General features: G+C 36.6%; 1 protein-coding gene across 1 annotated transcript in view; it reads right to left on the bottom strand.

Annotated features, from left to right (window-relative positions):
- Positions 1-14,104, bottom strand: part of RNF128 (ring finger protein 128) — a 101,628-nt gene extending 87,524 nt beyond the window's left edge. The window contains exon 1 of the mRNA XM_008973079.1: positions 13,699-14,104. Coding sequence (XP_008971327.1) covers positions 13,699-14,104 — 406 coding nt within the window. The remainder of the gene's footprint in view (positions 1-13,698) is intronic.
- Between the last annotated feature and the right edge of the window lie 4,559 nt (positions 14,105-18,663).

Raw genomic sequence — 18,663 nt, 5'->3', positions numbered from 1 at the left:
GGGGGGATAGATGCTCACTTTTCCAGCCTCATTCATTCATTTTCATACTCTCATTTATTCATTCATCAATGAGGGCCTGATATGAATCAGTCACTGTGCTATACTGAGATGAATGAAACAAAGTCCCTGGATCTCCGTCAGTCTTGTACTGCTTCCAGATCACACCTCAATCAATCTGCTGTTTTACACTCAGGTTGCCATCAATGAATTAATCCCTGCTAAGTTATCAGTAGTACTTTTCAGTTGGTGTTTTTTTTTCCTGGGACCATTTGCCTTTTTAACAAGGACTCAAAGACCCTACAGCTTTTAAAACCCGAAAGAATGCTGTTTTAATGAAGGATGAAATTTTAGACAGCATGCTAATAGGGAGGAGAATATTGTTGGGGAGGGGGACTCCTGAGACACAAAAAACCGCACATCACACAGGTGACTGGCCCCCAAATCCTTCTCCAAGACACAAAAGTAAAGTCATCCTCAAAAAGTAGATGGAGTATATCCCATCCCACCAAAAGAAAATTTAAAAAATAATTTATTTATAATTATTTTAGTGGTAAAAACATTGAAATTCTAACATTAGTTAAGAAAAAAAGCCAACATGTCAATACCACTGATTGGTAATTGACTGGATGATATAAAGTAAATAGAAGACAACTTAAAATATGTCCTATATTGCTCAGGAAGGCACAACAAGGAAAAATGTGTGAAAGTTAGAGGAAGGCACATTTTGGCATAGTTTGAACAATAACTTTCTAAAAACTTGAGCTGTTCAGCAATGAACTGAAATGCCTTGTGAGATGATGAACTCTCTGTCCCTGATAGTGCTCAAGTAGTAAGTGAATGACCACTGGACAGGGTTTTAGTTTAAGGGATTTCTGAAGTACATGGAAATTATGTATTTTTTAATGTTTAAGCTATGAATCTATTAGTCTATAATAGTTAGGAATTCAGGAATTATACAAATGAATACATAAGAATACATAAAAATAGGCAAAAAGGCAAAATTAGCATGACCCGAACTATGTATGTAAATTTTGAATAGGTGCCAAGTAAAGGAAATATCAGGATAAACTGTTAGCCAAAAAAGACTTCTTGTAGGACAAATATTTTTGCCCAAGAGTTTAAAGTGGGAAAGAGACACAGACAGGTGAAGAAGAGGGAGAGTGAACTGAAAACAAGGATGACTTCATGAGCATCATCTTGCTACTACCGTAGTTTTTACTGTCTACTACAGAATAGACATTGCGCAAAGTGCCTTCTTTATATGCATTATGTAATTTAATCCTTACAACCACCCTATATAAAGTAGTACCACATACTCTTATTTCTTTTCAGATCCTATACATCTTTTGCCGTTTAAAGTAGTATTGCTAGTATTCCCATTTTACAGATGAGATGACTGAGATAAGAAGACTGAAATTCAGAGTGTTTAAGTAACTAGACCAAGATCACACAGCTAGAAAACAAACAGTAGATCTGGGATTCAAACCCAGGTCTATCCCCCTACAAAGCCCATGCCTTGAATCACTACTACATCTCACTGCTTCTGGTAGAAGCCATGCATGCTTGAAGTTTCAGAGATAGAACTATGAAATGTAAAACTTGGGAGGACAAATATTTGGCTCTCAGTAAACATTTGTTGAGTGAATAAGTAAACCCTTGTTTTTTTTTTTGTTTTTTTTTTCACATAAGGAAGCATTTATTTGAGGTTTAACATGAAATGATACAAATAAAATGTGTATAAACAAACCCACATTGTTTTTTAGATTTACAAAAATCACAGTTTTGCCTTCTTTTATTCCCAATTTGGAAAATCCAATTGTCAGCCAGAACTTGCTCTCCCTAAGAGATTTCCTCCTAGCCACACTGCAAAGCTACCCTTGGCCAAGGCTATGGACAAGTAAACAAGAATGAATAGCAACCCAGGGGTTCATACCCTAGGGTTTCTCTTCACCCCTTGGTCTCCCATGCCGTGGAGGTATCATGTGGTAATGCATCAGGTTAGAGGCCTAGTATTTCTCTGTAGGCCTTCTTTAAGCCTTTAAGCTGCCCTTATTGAGGTAATGAACAGCAGCTTTCAGGTGAGAAAGATGTATTCCTTGTGAAACAATCAAATCACACTCCTTCTTCTAACCAACATGTGATTTACCCACCTCTCTCTGAGTTCTGCTCCAAGGAGTCCTCACAAAGCCCTTTGGTAAATATGGTCATTTTGCATATCCTGGCTTTTTGAGAAAACTAATTTTCTAAGAGCATTTGCCTGTGTGTATGGTTGAAATGGTACTACATTTCTCAGATGTAACTACTGTGGCCTCCAACTGCAGCTAATCTTGCTATACATAAGTTAACTGAGCATTTAGATGCTGGCTGCATCCTATATGAGGCTAAAAAAAATCAGTTGAAAAATTATTTCTGAAAAATGGTTATTCGGTCCATGCTGACATTTTTAGAGCTAAAACAATATCAAACATCCTATTTGACTGATTGTATACTTCTCTTCCTCTGCTGAATTGACTGCTTTGAGGAAAAGAACTCAATTTACAATTCCATTTAAAAGCTAAAAATATACATAAGTAAATGTTGACTGGATTTAATTCAATTCTGGAATGCAGGGTATCCGGGCATTTAATGATTGCAATTTTGACATCCTAAGGCCTTGACTAAGTTTCTACCAGTTTTTACTAAAATCCTAATCTCCTCAATGCAGATAGGTAATTAGCATTAGTCATAACAAATAGATCATTTTCCAGCCATTTGATTTATTAAAAGAGCCCCAAATAATTTTTCATGTGCTTGTTTCTTATAATGATTTCCTATTTTTATGCAACATCATCCAGATACCCAGGTGACACTCAAGTCGAGGACCAACTTGTACCTGGATTAAGACTATAAAGCAGTTCCATTTGGAACCCTAGGGCGGGTTAGTTTTATATTCAGGTCATTTAGCACTTGTTACCCTCCACCGTACCCTACCTCCCTGCCCAAACATTGACATGCTTCTCCATCCCTGTGATCTACAATCATAGCTCTAGGAACAAACCCTTGTGATTTAAATTTATTCACATTTTCACCTCTAATCTGTTCAGCTCTGTGCCCTTGCCAGCTCCTTCAAGAGTGGCTGCTCCCTTGTGAATAATGCTCTTACATTTCATATACAATGCCAGCCCTTTACATTGATAAACCAAGTACCATACTTGCCTGAGACAAATTTACTCCAGAATTTTGTTTCTAATCTTTACATTATTGCCACCTGGTATCACATTCATTCCATCCTTAGCTAGTTTCCCAAATGGAAGCTAATTTGTTTACTATTCACTTCTGTGCTCCTCTCTCTGTACTACTCATTACTTTCTTCTACTTCTCCTCTCCTAAAAGTTTCCATGTGTCTTCTAGATCTCTGGTTACATGACAGATGTTTAACTTGTATACTTTCCTCATCTTCTCTTCACTGTGGGTTCCCTGTGCTTCCTGACTCAACCAAAACCCGTCTTATCATGAGGACACGACTTCTCCTTCAGATATTTTCAGTAAGGCAGCTCATCTGTTCGTGCCCCACATATTTCAAGGAATAGGAGTCTCTTCACTCCCACATTGTTGTTTCCAGACTACTCCCCAGCTCTTTTTTTTTTTTTTTTTTTTTGAGACGGAGTCTGGCTCTGTCGTCCAGGCTGGAGTGCAGTGGCGCGATCTCGGCTCACTGCAAGCTCCGCCTCCCGGGTTCACGCCATTCTCCTACCTCAGCCTCCCGAGTAGCTGGGACTACAGGCGCCAGCCACCACGCCTGGCTTTTTTGTATTTTTTAGTAGAGACGGGGTTTCACCGTATTAGCTAGGATGGTTTTGATCTCCTGACCTCGTGATCTGCCCTCCTTGGCCTCCCAAAGTGCTGGGATTACAGGCGTGAGCCACTGCGCCCGGCCTACTCCCCCACTCTTATGAATCAAAATCTGCTTCTTGGAGACTCAACAGCATTTGGTTTTAATAACCTCTATTACCTTCCTCTCTGCTTGGCCATGGACCAACCTCCCAGTAATTTCCACACATTTATCGAAGACATTATCATTTGGATCACTGCCATCCTTTTCACCCTCAAATCTTTCCATCACCCAACATTCTGTCCTCAGTGTGGTTTAACTTCAGGAATTTTTGTTGCCATTCCACTTTATTGACCCCACTGCCATGGCCATACTCTGTATATTATCAGCATCCTAATCTGCTAAACCTCCAAAATCCTAACAGAAATATCCCACTTTCTGACTGGTTATCCTATAACTCTCTCACTTTCATATTCCCGGTACTGGTCTTTGACTTCTCTGCTATCACCTTCTATGTTGATGACCCTTCCAACACTCTGACCTTTACAATTTCTTAATTGCTTCAGTTCTAATAACCTTAACATTTCTATTCTGCCTTTTATGACTTGCGTAAATATTAGTCCCCTGACTACATTTCCCTCCTTGAGGGCAATGATGATATTTTTGTACCATTTTTTACAGTGCCTTCCATAGTATATGCTCACTGGAGAGGTAGTATTGTGTACTGATTAAGAGCACAGACACTTAATTATTAGGATATTAGGTTTCAAATCTCAGCTTTGAAACGTACTAGCTGTATGACCATGGCGAATTTAACCAATCTCTCTGTGTCTCAGTTTTCTTATATATAAAATGGAGATACTGACACTATGTACCTCATAGCAGTTGTTGGGATGATTACACTGAGAAGAATGCTCGGCACATAGTTAACAGAGTACTTACTATTAACAACTGCCTTCATAAAGGGGAAGGAAAAACAGATACTTTAACAGGTACATTACTGAAAGAAATAAAGAGTTCCAATTTATCATGAGAAATGATGCTGAGACAGTCATTTAAAATATAAATGGAAAGCAAGTGAATTATTAAGGAAATTTTCATTTCTCTTTGTTCTTTCCACAGGGGAGATGTCAATGTATTGATTATTGCTAGAGACGAATTCACTTAACTACATTGTGTTACTATCATTGCATATTGAGGTCATTAGCTAGGTCATGCTGAGAATATATGTCATTAAAAATTTAGGCAAAAATATGATATACATCTAAAACTCTAAAAAGTTACAGTTAACATTACTATATTGTTAAATATTTACATGACTATTAACATTACTATACTGTTGAATATTTGTGTGCTCAAAGCATGTCCTGAGCATAGGTGGAACAGGTTGTTGCTTGCATGATGTGATGAGGGACACTCTGAAACATCATCTCCTGGAATTCACTCTTCCACTGTTCTGTCAAAGGTCCTGATATCACCAGTAAGAAATCTGTTTTGTTTTTCCTTTAAGGCATGTTGTTTCTAGGTGCAACAAGTAAATCTTTCCCCCAACTTTATCAAAATAGCACCTGAATATCGAACAATTTTCTAAATAAGTAGCACATAAAACTTGCAAGTTTAGACAGAAACAGATATAATTTGTTTATATGATGTCCTTGCTGCCTAGGGAATGTACTCTTCGAATGAAGGAAGAGAGGTAGCTGGGGTAAGAGCACTTATGAACTGAGGACTGCTGAAATGAGAGCGACAGAGAGAGAGTACTTAAGAGGAAGTAGCCTACTTTATATAGTCTTGCTCAGGCATTGTTCTGTGTGTATTTACACACACACTCTTTTCTAATAATTGCAAGTAATTCTGGGGGAAATCTATGTCTGAGCAGCAAATCACAACATAATAAATGAAACATTAAAAATTTAGGAGGAAGAGGCCAAGAGTTAAGCAAAGGATATGTTAATGAACAAATGGCACATGTTTAGATGCTTTCAAAATGTTCTTTGATTTTAAAATGGAGAAAAGGGAGATGAAATGTACTTGAAAGGGCTCACAGTAAATTTACTCATTTTGTTTTTATCCGGAAACTGGTGCCCAGAGGTACTATATCTTGATTTCCTTATAAACATACATTTTTATGCAATTATGTTTGTATGTGCCTGTACCCAGGGGAGGGGGGTACCTGGGCATTTGTGTGAAAGCATAAAAGAGGTACTAAAATAATTTGTTATTGTAAGTCAGGTAAAAAAATAAAAGCTTATGATGTTTCAGAGATTCATGAATTCCAAGCATAGCTGAGTTATTTTCCAGGCGTAACATGTTATATACTTACTAATACATCCCATAATCATGTCAATTTTTAAAATAACTGTGTCATTCTTTAGTTGACTTGTGGTACAATGTAGTTGTCAAATATTTTGCTTAGAAACCTGTCTTTTTTGCCCATATATTTCTATTTTATATCTGTCTCTACATTTATTATTCTTTACTATTCACCATGGTACTTCATCTTGTTTTTAATAAATAATTTTCCTAACTTGTCAAGATGCTTTTACTATTTGTTTGTGTCTTACAACTTGACACTCAACTCGGAGTCACAACGAAATTTCTTTTTCAATTGTTTTATCCAGGGCACTAATAAAATTGTATTTGGAAAATAACCCAAAATTGTCCCTTTTACCTATTGTTTCTTCTTTCCATACCTAATTTATGGAGATCATCTATTGTTTCTGTATACCACCTTATTATTTCTCCCAAGCTAACAGTAAACTATTGGATTTCCCTTTTGGGCATATCCTACATGGTGACTCTGTCTGTATCTATCGACACACAAACATATATGCATATATACATATATATTCATATTCTAGTTAAGCCATAAGAATAACAAAATTAAAAAATCTTACTGAAGTCCTGAACCTTGATAAAGACTATCTCCCAGAAGCTTCTATCAAATAACATACTCAATGATAGAACGGTGGGAGCACTTTTTAGTAAAGTCAAGAGCAAGTCAAGGATGTATACTGTTATCACTATTGTAGCTCTAGACAATGGAATAAGACCATTGGAAAAATTAAGAGGTAGAATTAAAATAAAAGAAGAAGCAAAACTTTCTAGAGAAAATGATCACTTATCTTGAAAATTCAAGAGAATCAATGGATGAATTAATAAAATTAATAGGAGTTCAACAAGGTGGTCAGATGCGAGTTCAACAAGGTGGTCAGATGCAAGGTCAACCATAGTGATACAAGATCAATATCAATAGCTTTCTTATGTATCAGCAATAATTATGTTAACTGAAGTATTGTTTGTAAAAGAGCAGCACTGAAAACAACCCAAATGTCCATTGCTAGGGGACTGGTTAAATAAATTATGTGTGTGTGTGCAATATTAATATAATGCAATAGTTAAAAGAATGAATTTGATTTAAATACAAATTTACTGACATGAACATAACTCCAGTTCCTATTGTTGAGTAGCTAAAGCAAGCTACAGAATAACTTTGTTAATATTAAAAATAAAACACAAATTGACTACGTGTTTTCTGTACGTATATATGCAAAAATGAATAGAAAAAGTCTGAAATGTTACATACTGAATGAATAGCAATAGTTATCTCTTGAAAAGGTGCTGGAATTGGGGGTGGTAGTCAAGGGGAGACTTTAATTATATTGTTAGTATTTTTTATAGGAGAAACTACTCATTTATTACTTGTATCAGTAAAAATAAAAACAATTTAAAAAATACAATAGTTTGCCAAATTTACCAAACTTCATTTCAACTTGTCCATCTTTTCACATATAAAAGAGAATTGTTTTGTAGCTTCTTAAACTTTTATTCATTGAGCAAATAGTGAAGACCATGCACTATGCTCTGTACAATGGATACAATGGCAAACATGACAGACGTGGTCTCTGTCTTCCTGGAACTTACAATCTAGTGGGAGAAACAAATAATAAACAAGTAAGAAAATAATTAGGCCAAGTGCGATGGCTCACGACTATAATCCCAGCACTTTGGGATGTCGAGGCAGAAGGATTACTTGAGACTAGGAGTTCAAGATCAGCCTGGGCAACACAGTGAGACCCCTGTCTCTAAAAAAATAAAATAAAATTGCCTGGTGTGATAACACAGGCCTGTGGTCCCAGCTACTTGGGAGGCTGAGACAGGAGGATTGCTTGAGCCCAGGGAGTTCGAGACTTCAGTGAACTTCGTTTGTGTCACTGCACTCCAGCCTGGGTGACAGAGCAAGACCCGTATCAAAAAAAAAAAAAAATTAAATAAATAAATTTAAAAAATAAATTAAAAAAGAAAATATACATTAAAATAAATTTTAACAAGAACGACCTGAAGGTTTTGATAGAAAATAATATGTATAAGGTCAAGGGAGACCCGTTAGAAGAAACATTTAAACTGGTATATGGAGTACCTGTTATGTGTGATAACGATGGTGGTGAGAGAGAGCAAAGCAAGTAAAAAGCGTCCCACGCAGAAAAAGCTTCACATGTTGGAGAAAATGTCCGAAGATCAGAGTGGTTGAAGCATTGTGAGGGAGAGGGAAAGAGTAGACTGTTAGGTTGGAGAGATAGGCAGAGGCCAGATCATGCAACTCCTTTTAGGCCTGATAAAATTTAGACTTTATTTGAAGAACAATGGAAAGTCACTGGGGAGTTCTGAGAAGAGGAGTGATGTGATCGACCTATATGTTTTGATCACTCTGGCTTCTGTGTAGAGAATATATGGGGTAGGTTGAGTAGAAGCAGGGAGCCCAGTTTGGAGGCTATTTGCAGTAGTCAGTGCGAGAGCTGGCAGTAGCCTGTACTAGACTAGTGGTAGTAGATAGACATGGTTATATTTTGGAGGCAGTGTTATGTGAAAAAAAAATGAAGGAGAAGTGACTCAGGCAGAGGAGGCAGCAAGTACAAAAGCTTGCGCTTATTTCTCTTTGTTAAAAAACAGAGAGAAAACTAGAGTCGCTGAGGCATGGTAATGCAGGGCAGAAGGGCATAGGATAAGGTCTGATTGTACATGATTAGCATCAAACCTTGTAGGCCTAGGCTCAAGGCCTGGATTTTATTCTAACTGGGGTGGAATTACATTTTCCACAGGATCACTCTGGCTGCTATGTGCTACAGAGGGGCGAGAATAGCAAGAGAGAACACTTAAGAAGCTATTGCAGTGGTCCAGGTGAGAGATGATTTTGGCCTGGGCTTGGATGGAGGCAGCAGAGGTGAAAAAGTGAATGGACTTAAGAAATGCTTGGAGGTAGGATCAAGAGAACTTTATGTTTAATGAGATGTGGGAGCGAAGATGAGGATGGCATCAGGGGTTACTTTCAGGCTGTCTGGCAAGGAAATGTTTAGTGGAATTGAGGCACTGAAAGGAGTCCCGTGTGGCAAGAGTTCAGTGAGTAGAAGAGGAGGGAGTGAGAGGAAATGAGGTCACAGCAGTAGGCCAGATGATTCAGAGCTGGATAAAGTCTTGGAAAGAAGTTTGAATTTACCCTGAGTGTCATGGGAAGCCACGGAAGGATTTTAAACAGAGTGAGATTTATTTTCTCTAAAAAGCCACTTTGGCTTACAGTCTGGAGATTGGGCTTGGAAGGGGAAAAGAGTGGCAGGGAAATCAACTGGAAAGCTGTTGTAGAGGTCTAAGATAGAGTGAGTGGTGTCTTGGAGATGCACAGAATTAGACAGATTTGAGGCTCATTTGAAATGCAACTGATTAGTTTTCTTGAATTAAGCTCTTCTTTATGTACATATCTGAGTTAGTTTTACCGAAGTTTTTGTCATCTTCTCACTTCATTTATATACCATGCTTTTATTTCCCCTTTTACTTCTAGAAAAACATTTTTATAAAGCATGTGAGTTTGCTGCTATAATTAAACCCTTCCTTTTCATGCACTTCACTACTCTGGAATTGGTTGAGTTTTGGGGATTCTGAATGCCGCACACTTGACTCTAATCCACTTCGTTGGACACAGCTGAAATGATAAAACGTAAAAACCATTTTATCCCTCCCAAATTACTGACCTTGCTGATATAAACTACATCCAAATCTAAGCATTTCTTAAGACATTTTACCTAAAAATAGCATATTTAACTTCCAAAGCTGTCTGCTCAGCAAGCAAGTACTTAACATGTTACGCGTCTTCTGCTTGAATAACTCAGGAGTCCTGAATTTTCTTGCATCTCTAGAATAGAACTGAAAGGCCATGTCTGCAGTGCTTGGAAAAGATTGTTAGGAAGTTACATACTTACTTAAGAACATGGTAAACATATCCTTTTATTTCCCACCTCATCAAAATGCCGAGTCAAAATCCCATTATTCCTTCTGGTAAGCTAGAATATGAAAATATACGTATATATACATATATGTTTGTGTGTCGATAGATACAGATATACTCACCAATGCAGAATATAACCCAAAGGAGAAATCCAAGAGCAAATTAGGAAACTGATACTGGACACAGCACAATGGGAAACTGAGTTAGAAGTTTACCTCCAATTATTAGGCTATACACTATTCTTCCTCAGTGAAAGCTATTCTCAAACTGAAATTATCCCCTTCAGAAAAATAACACTCTTAGTAGGGAGGCTGTAAATAGACTGGACTCAAGAGTAAGGACATTCTGTATTTAAATCATGAAACCATGTGAGGCAAGGAGTGTGGAAGCATCCCTTAGACTTATCAGGTCCCTTGAAGGCAACCTATAAGGGATGGGGAGGCACAGAAATGTGAAAGGACATGGGGGAAGAGAATATATTTGCACAACAGTACGAGGGTGGGTGAAGTAGATTTTCAGTGAGAAAGAGACAAGTTGCCCCTGATATTTAGGACCTAGCCTGGCACTCTCAATTAAGCCTTGACATTTTCTTGTTGAATATAAACCATCTCACAGAACATCAACATTAGAGAAGGTCAATCTGTGACTATGATGGATCAAAACAAACAAACAAAAAAGACCACTCCATAATCAGGTCTGAACACAGACAAAATATGGACAGTGTCCTCGCCACAAAAACTACCAAATATTTCTCTATTCTGGCTAATAAGTGTAACTACCAAATATCTCTCTATTCTGGCTAATAAGGGTAACTATTGCTTCTTTACCAATTACAGCTTTAGCCATGGGCTAGTCTTCCCCACTTATAAAAAAGGTTTATTTAGAAACCTAAACACAGAATTACAACTTACTGGCAGCCTCCAAGTTCAGAACAAAGCCAGCTAGGGTGGCCAACTTGTCACAATTTTCCCAGGAATTTCCTGGTTTAACATTAAGAGTCCCACATCCCAAGAAACCTTCAATCTCAAGCAAACTAGAATGGTTGGTTAACAGTCATCTTCCTTCAACTCTCCCCCAAAACACATAAGCAAGCCCAAATCCTGCAAGTCCTTTTTAACACCCTCTTAGTAGGATGCCCTGTGGTTTTCCATGGTGTGTGCTCTTCCAATTGCTGCAACAAGTAATACATCTACCTTTTTAAACTACAGGTCTGTTGCTAGTGGTCTTTGGCTGGAGAGCACTGACATTAGAAAGAAGCAGAGAGACACAACATTGTGGAAGTGCTTAGTAAGACCTAGTACAGGATAATGGGACTGAAGGAATGAAGAGGTAGGGGGAGCCAGGGAAGAGTAGAAGAGTACAAGGGCCTGAGGGGGCTACAGTGTGATTTTCTGAAAAGGTGGTTTTTAGGGGGTAATACAAGATGAGATGACAGAAGGTGAAATTGTGAGCTTTATTGTAGGAGGATTTCCCCCATCCTCTGTGTCAAAACAAAACAAAACACGAATGAAAAGACAGCAACAACAAACAAAATGTTGGCATAAAATAATGACAGTCTTTAATGATCTAGTGTCTGGTCATCTAGTTTTCATATCCACACTTGATTCCTTATGTTTGTCAGCTGCATCACTGAATAGTTTTTATATAAGGGAAATTTCTAGGAAGGAAAAAATCCAATGGCACACTATTTGGCAGGTCTTAAAAGGGCAAAATTCCAAATTTAGTTTTAATTCTTTGGGGTTGATATCATCATATGTTAAAAAACAATGTTCATTAAATAAACACACTATAACAGTGCCTGAAATATAGTAAATGCCAATAAATGTTAACTATCACAGTTATGATCATTATGCTATCTTTTTCAATGTGTTTATTTTAAAAGAGGTGCAATACTGTAGCTTTAAAATATTTTTGATCATGTGTCTTTGGTTATATTGGAGGTATATACTGAATGAAAAGTCTAACTGCCTCCTTTTTAAAACTCTGTTCAGAGTCACATATTCAAATGATTATGCACATGTTTCTTTTGGAGAGATTTACTGTGAGTGATCTTTGGTAAATATTTCAAATTTACTGGCAAGGTACCTACATTCTACTAGATATTGGTCCCTAATACAGGTTGCAAAGAAAGTTTTGAAAACAGGACTACTATTTAGTTTGATACTGTTTGTATTTCAAAAATAGCAGGAGAGTGAATAAGTAGAATGTGTTCATGCAAAAGGAAACCCAGAGTATTCAGGATCTCTAAGTTTAAATGTATAGCAAGTTGGTTCCTTAGAACAGATTTAATTCCTAAGTTTTATCAGAAAATGGCATTAGTTTCTTTCTACAAAAATGAAAGTCACTCGTAAAAACACAGGAACAGGCAGGGAATGCTTATGAAATGCTCTTAGCTAGAAAATAATATAAAATGTGAATGTCTGAGCTCTTGCAGTGTCCAGGATGTGTCACAAAAGGTAGCACATGGAGTTTTGTTACATCTACAATAATTTTGTACTGCTGAAGTTCATCTTACTTGTTTTTTTGATGCTTAGCGAAATAAGCAGTTTGGTTTTCAAATATTAGTACCAAACAGTGATATTGTATGTGTACAACTTGGAACATTCCAAGCACCATACTATTCTTAACATAAGTTTGATTTTCTCCTTTTCATAATTCTAAAATCTGTTTAATTTAATTTGCATTAATTTTCTTAGAGGCCAAATTTGGCAATAACACCAATTATCAAAATTTTGTATTCATTTACTGTCAGCGCTTGCCTTGATTGAAATTATTCCTTTTTTTTTTTTAGACCAAGTCTGATAAAAACACACGTACCTATCCACAGTGAACAAAATGGGGTTCAGAAGTTTACTTCTTCATTGGTTTAAAAATCTATTTACTTGGAAACTGTTTTTTTAAATAAATAAAAACCAGTGATTTTCAGAAGTAACTCCTTTAAAAAGTTAATAAATTAGAAGTTTCTATTTACTTAAGAAGCCATTAGTAAATATTTCTAAGGGAAATCTTTATTTTCTTTGTTAATTACAGTGTTATCCTATTTCTGCCATACACTTTTCAATGGGTAATATCATTTTTTTGCAGATTCGTTTGTATCAGTCCCGCAAAAAGATTCAAATCTTACAAGCATACAGTAGAGTCAAGTTCTCATTTCTATAACATTTTACACACTTATAATATGCTATTATTTAAGCATAATGAAACTGTTTTGCAGTTTCACAAACTTGAAAACATACAATCCCTTTTGCAGGAGAAAATAAATCAAACTGAGAAGTGCAAATTAATAATGAAATTAAATTTTTTAATGTTTAGAGGTAAAGGCACAGTTTATTAAAAAGCAACTCACGATATAATGCCCACTGAGGAAACTTATATTGCTAAGAAAACATGAAAGAAAATAGGAATCACTTCATGAATTGCTACTGTCTTTGGAACAAATTAATTAAAAATATTAAATAATAATAAAGTAATTACAAGTTGTGCCAGGCAAGAAAATTTAAAGTAAAATTATTTTACAACCTTGTTGCCAGATCCTAGAGCAGTTCTAGATGGAAATACCATTCTAAGATAAACGGACATTAACTCTCTTTGTGAATCAATTATTACTTACCAAAATTTGCCATCTGTATCGTCTGATTGCCAGTCTCTGGAGCATTGTAAATCACAACAGCATCAGCATTTCTTCTGCCCGCTGTTTGAATTTTTTCTGAAAATGTACAATTACCTCTTTCTATCAGCGCAATCCAGGGCTTCTTAGTATTACTAAACTCAGTGTTGTGGTCACAAGCTTGGTAGTTATTGTTCTTAGGGATGCCTACCACTCCCATAGCATTAGCCACTGGTGAAGCTAATCCATAAACGCCACATTCACATGTCTCTATTGCAGTGTAGTTGCTGGTTTCATTGTAATAAGTCACAGTCACATAGGCACTCATTGAAAAAGATGCTGTAATTTTAAGTAAAAAGGTAAAAATTACAAGGAGCCAAAAAAAACTGGACCTATTCTCCTGGTTCATTGCTCATTCATTTGAGTATAAAATTTAAGATGTTTGCTGATATTTCCAACTATCAGTCACCATTGTCCACTCACGTCCCTGCTGAACAGAAGTTTGAAATTTCAGTTGCACGTAGGTAACTGATCTCACCTCTAGCAACATAACCTCTGGATACATCAGCTCTATTTCACTTTAGTTATCTACATTCCCCTTTGCTTGCCCCTCCTCCAGCTGTACACACAGGTAACCCTTAACCAGGACTACCTTAGTAATAAATAACACCATCAACTTTATTCTACATGTCAACTTATTAGGATTGGATGACTTCCTGCAGTACATTTTTTTTTCTTCTTACTGTTCCAACTAATGCACTTTCATAAACATGGAGTGGATTGGAAAGAGGAACTGGACTCTGGGGAATCCCACGTGACAAGGCTGAAAGTTACCTCTCTCAGAATATCTAAAACACTAAACTGGTTTGCCAAGCCCTGCTGAAATATGCTATCAACCAGTTCAGCCTGGAGTAAGTTAAGATCCATGAGTTTAATTGCTATGGCATTAGTAGAATGAATTTTACTGCTTTTTTCTCTTCTAATTTCTCTCTCTCTCTCTGTGTGTGTGTGTGTGTGTGTGTGTGTATGTGTGTGTGTGTGTGTTTTCTTAGCAGGCTCCCCAAGGGATATCCTCTGTTACCTTGTTTATTCGTTGGAAAACAAACATATTTCAGTAGCTAGAATTCCTTTCCTTTCAAGTATAGTGCCTTGCCCATGGCAGGCACTCAAATATTTGTTGATTGATTGATACCTGCAAGTTGCTGCATTCCATTAATTTTTGTGCCCCATGTGTTATACTCTAAAAAAGGTTGTTGAAGGTTTAATTTTTAACATTTACATTTTTAAATTTTTAGTTCTCCCAGATGTATAGACAACTTTATTTGTTTCATTGCTTCCTTTAGTTCAAGCTCTGTTTTTATTCAGGAGCACACTGGACACTAAGAGCATTAGGACACATACGCTACGGGGTCAACTGGTCTGTGAAAATTGCTGGGATGGGGAGATTGCAATGTGTGCCAAGGGCTGGTGAAGGAATAGATGAACGAACAAGACAAACAGAGATATCAGGAGTCTGACTGGGCCAAGAGTCAGCAAACTAGACAAACAGGCATCAGGCTTCCAGGGAAGCAAAAAGCTACCAGGTCAAAAGGAAGGTAGGGACAATGGTAGTCCAAGGTCCAAGTCAGGTAATCTGGAATCAGGAAGGTTTACTAGAGTCAAGGGGACAGGACAACCGAAAATAAAAAAATAGGAGACGTTGTTGATGGAGGTGGTCAATGAAGCTGTTTCTTCTCCCTACTTCTTGTCCGCTTTTAAACATCTGAAATATCAGTGTTGGAGTGGACCCTGCAGGTGAGAATTAACAGTTCACACCACTCAGCAGAGGGAAGGAGTTCAGGGAATCAGCAGCAGAACCTGCTGAATAAATCCCAGCAGATGTATAATACAAATATGAACCTTGCTATCATATCATAGCTGCCAATTACTCATTAGCGTACCCTCCCATAGTACCTGGTACTACTAGCATCATACACCTAGTAACAGCCTAATAATTCATATAATTGAACTGAAAAGATTAAAGGTCTTGTGTATTAGCTTATGGTCAATTTAAGAGTAAACACAAATAGTTCATTATTTTGCTACTAGCCCTATCATTTTGATGTGTTTTTCGGATCACAATAAAGCCTGTATTCACCAGAGAAAATTATCAGACTAAAAACAGAAATGTTATTATTGTTATTATAAATGTTGTCAAAACCATTAGCTTAGAGATTGCTGATGGACAGTCTTTTGTGATAAATTCAACATCAACATTCAACATTTAAATAATTAGTAAAATCCCAGAAATTTGATCTATCCTTTTCTGCCAATTAAATTACTCCTTAAAAAATCTTCTCATGAAAAACTTTAAAAGCAGATTAATGAGAAGTTACCTAAATCCATTAGAAGTCAAATTTTAAAAAATAATATTTCTTTGTTTATCTTAAGATTTCTTTTCATTATTTTGTGTAGGGATTTTTTCTTAGTTACATGATCATATTTATATATTTTTAAATTAGTTTTTCATTTAATATCTCAGTCATTATATATTTTATCTTATAATCTTTGTAGACAATGCTTTGTTGGATAAATGATATTCCATTAATGGAAATACCTCAGTTTACTTAGTCATTCCATTTTTGTTTGGTCAAAATTTTAAATAATATTTTTGCTATTATCATTTTGTTATAATAACTTTTTCTGTGTTTAAGATTATATCCTAACAGATTTTTTCAGTGGATTTAATAGGTTGAAGTTTTGAACATTTAAAAAATCTTAACACATTTTACGTATTCAGGAAACAATTCAGGATAAAAATACACTAAGGAAAAGCTCTCCTGCCTCATTCCTCCTCCCATGTCTCCAGGGTAGTTACCAGAGGCTGGGAAGGGAAGGAGGAGGGAGGGATGAAGAGAAGTTGGTTAATGGGTACAAGAATACAGTTAGCTAGAAGGAAGAAGTTCTAGTATTCGACAGTACAGAAGGGTGAATATAGTTAGCAACAGTGTATGGTATATTTCAAAAACAGAAGAGAAGAATTGTAATGATCCCAACACAAAGAAAAGATAAATGTTTGAGGTGATGGATATCCCAATTACCCTGATTTTATCAATATACATTGCATGTGTCAAAATGTCACATGTACCCCATAAATATGCACAACTATAATCTATCAATAAAAAATACAAAAAGGCCAGGCACGGTGGCTCATGCCTGTAATCTCAGCATTTTGGGAGATAGAGGCGTGCAGATTGCTTGAGCCCTGGAGTTTGAGACCACACTGGGCAACATGATGAAACCCCATCTCTATCAAAAAAAAAAAATAGCTGGTGTGGTGGTGTGCATCTGTGGTCCCAGCTACTCGGGAGGCTGAGGCAGGAGGATTGCTTGAGCCTGGGAGGTCGAGGATGCAGTGAGCTGAGATTGCACCACTGCACTTCAGCCTGGGTGACAGAGGGACTCTGTCTCAAAAAACAAAACAAGACAAAACAAAACAACCCAAGAAGGCACCATTCAATAAATGGTGATGGGACAATTGGCTAGTCAGTTAAAGAAGGAAAATAATCAGTTTGCTCCTCATTTCCTCCTCACAAAACACCCAAATAAATTACAGTTGGATTAAGTAATAATGTTTTTTGAAAAATTAAGAATTTTTTAAAACCAGCAGACACAGACCTGGGTATTTATTAAACCTTGTGAAAGGGAAAAGACTGTCATATCAGTGGAAAAAATTAAAGTGGAACATTTGCCCACTCAACAATATTAAACTATTTTAAATAGGCAGTGATACATTGGGGAAATATTTGTAGCAAATGCCCCAAAGGTATTTTATTACATGTTATTAAAGATCTTATACCCATGGAAAGCAAAGCAAATTAAAGAATAATATGCATACTATGACTTTCTTTTGGTAATAAAACCAAGCCTTCTTTGCATCTTTAAAAAGAAGTGTAATTGTATGCACAAACAAGGAGAAAGGTAGGAAGACACACCCAGGCCTTTACCACTGGCTCCCTGTTAAATAATCTGAACATACTAGTTTCAAATCTTGACATATTTTTGCACAAGTTAAATCATTAAGTTCTGAAAAAAGGACAACTTGGATGGGTGCAGTGGCTCATGCCTGTAATCCCAGCACTTTGGGAGGCTGAGGCTGGCGGATTGCTTGAGCTCAGGAGTTCGAGACCAGCCTGGGCAACAAGACAAAACCCCGTCTCTCTCTATATATATTTTAAAAAAATACAAATAAAATAAATTTTAAACAATGACAACTTTCCCATAACATCTTGTGCCAGTGTTGGTGTAATAAGAGAACATTCCTAAACTATTATGTTACATTGCACTGGAGGTTGAAGTACATAACTTAAACTTGAAAAAAAAATTTTTGTGTGTGGGTAGGTGTATTCATGGGGAACATGAGATATTTGAATACCGGCATGCAATGTGTAAAAATCACATCAGGGCAAATGGGATATCCATCACCTCAAGCATTTATCTTCACTTTGTGTTATAAACAATCCAATTATACTCTTCTGGTTATTTGTAAATGTACAACAAATTGTTCCTCTGTTGTGCTATCAAATACTAGATCTTATTCATTCTATCTAACTATATTTTTGTACCCAACAACCATCCCTGCTTCTTCCCTCTGCACTACTCTTGCAGGCCTTGTAACCAACCTTTATCTTTCTATATCCATGAATTCAATTGTTTTAATTTTTATCTTCCACAAATAAGTGAGAACATGCAAAGTTTGTCTTTCTGTGCCTGGCTTATTTCACTTAACATGATGATCTCCAGTTCTACCTATGTTGTTGCAAATGACAGAATCTTATGCTTTTTTATGGCCAAATAGTGCTCTATTATGTACATATACCACATTTTCTTTATTCATTCGTCTGTTGATGGACGCTTAAGTTGATTCCAAATCATGGTTATTGTGAATAGTGCTGCAATAAACATAGGGGTATAGATATATCTTCGATA

Source organism: Pan paniscus, chromosome X (genome assembly GCF_029289425.2).
Source record: "Pan paniscus chromosome X, NHGRI_mPanPan1-v2.0_pri, whole genome shotgun sequence".
NCBI lineage: Eukaryota > Metazoa > Chordata > Mammalia > Primates > Hominidae > Pan > Pan paniscus.
The sequence above is the reverse complement of the archived record's forward strand: the minus strand, read 5'-3'. Positions and strand labels throughout refer to the sequence as shown.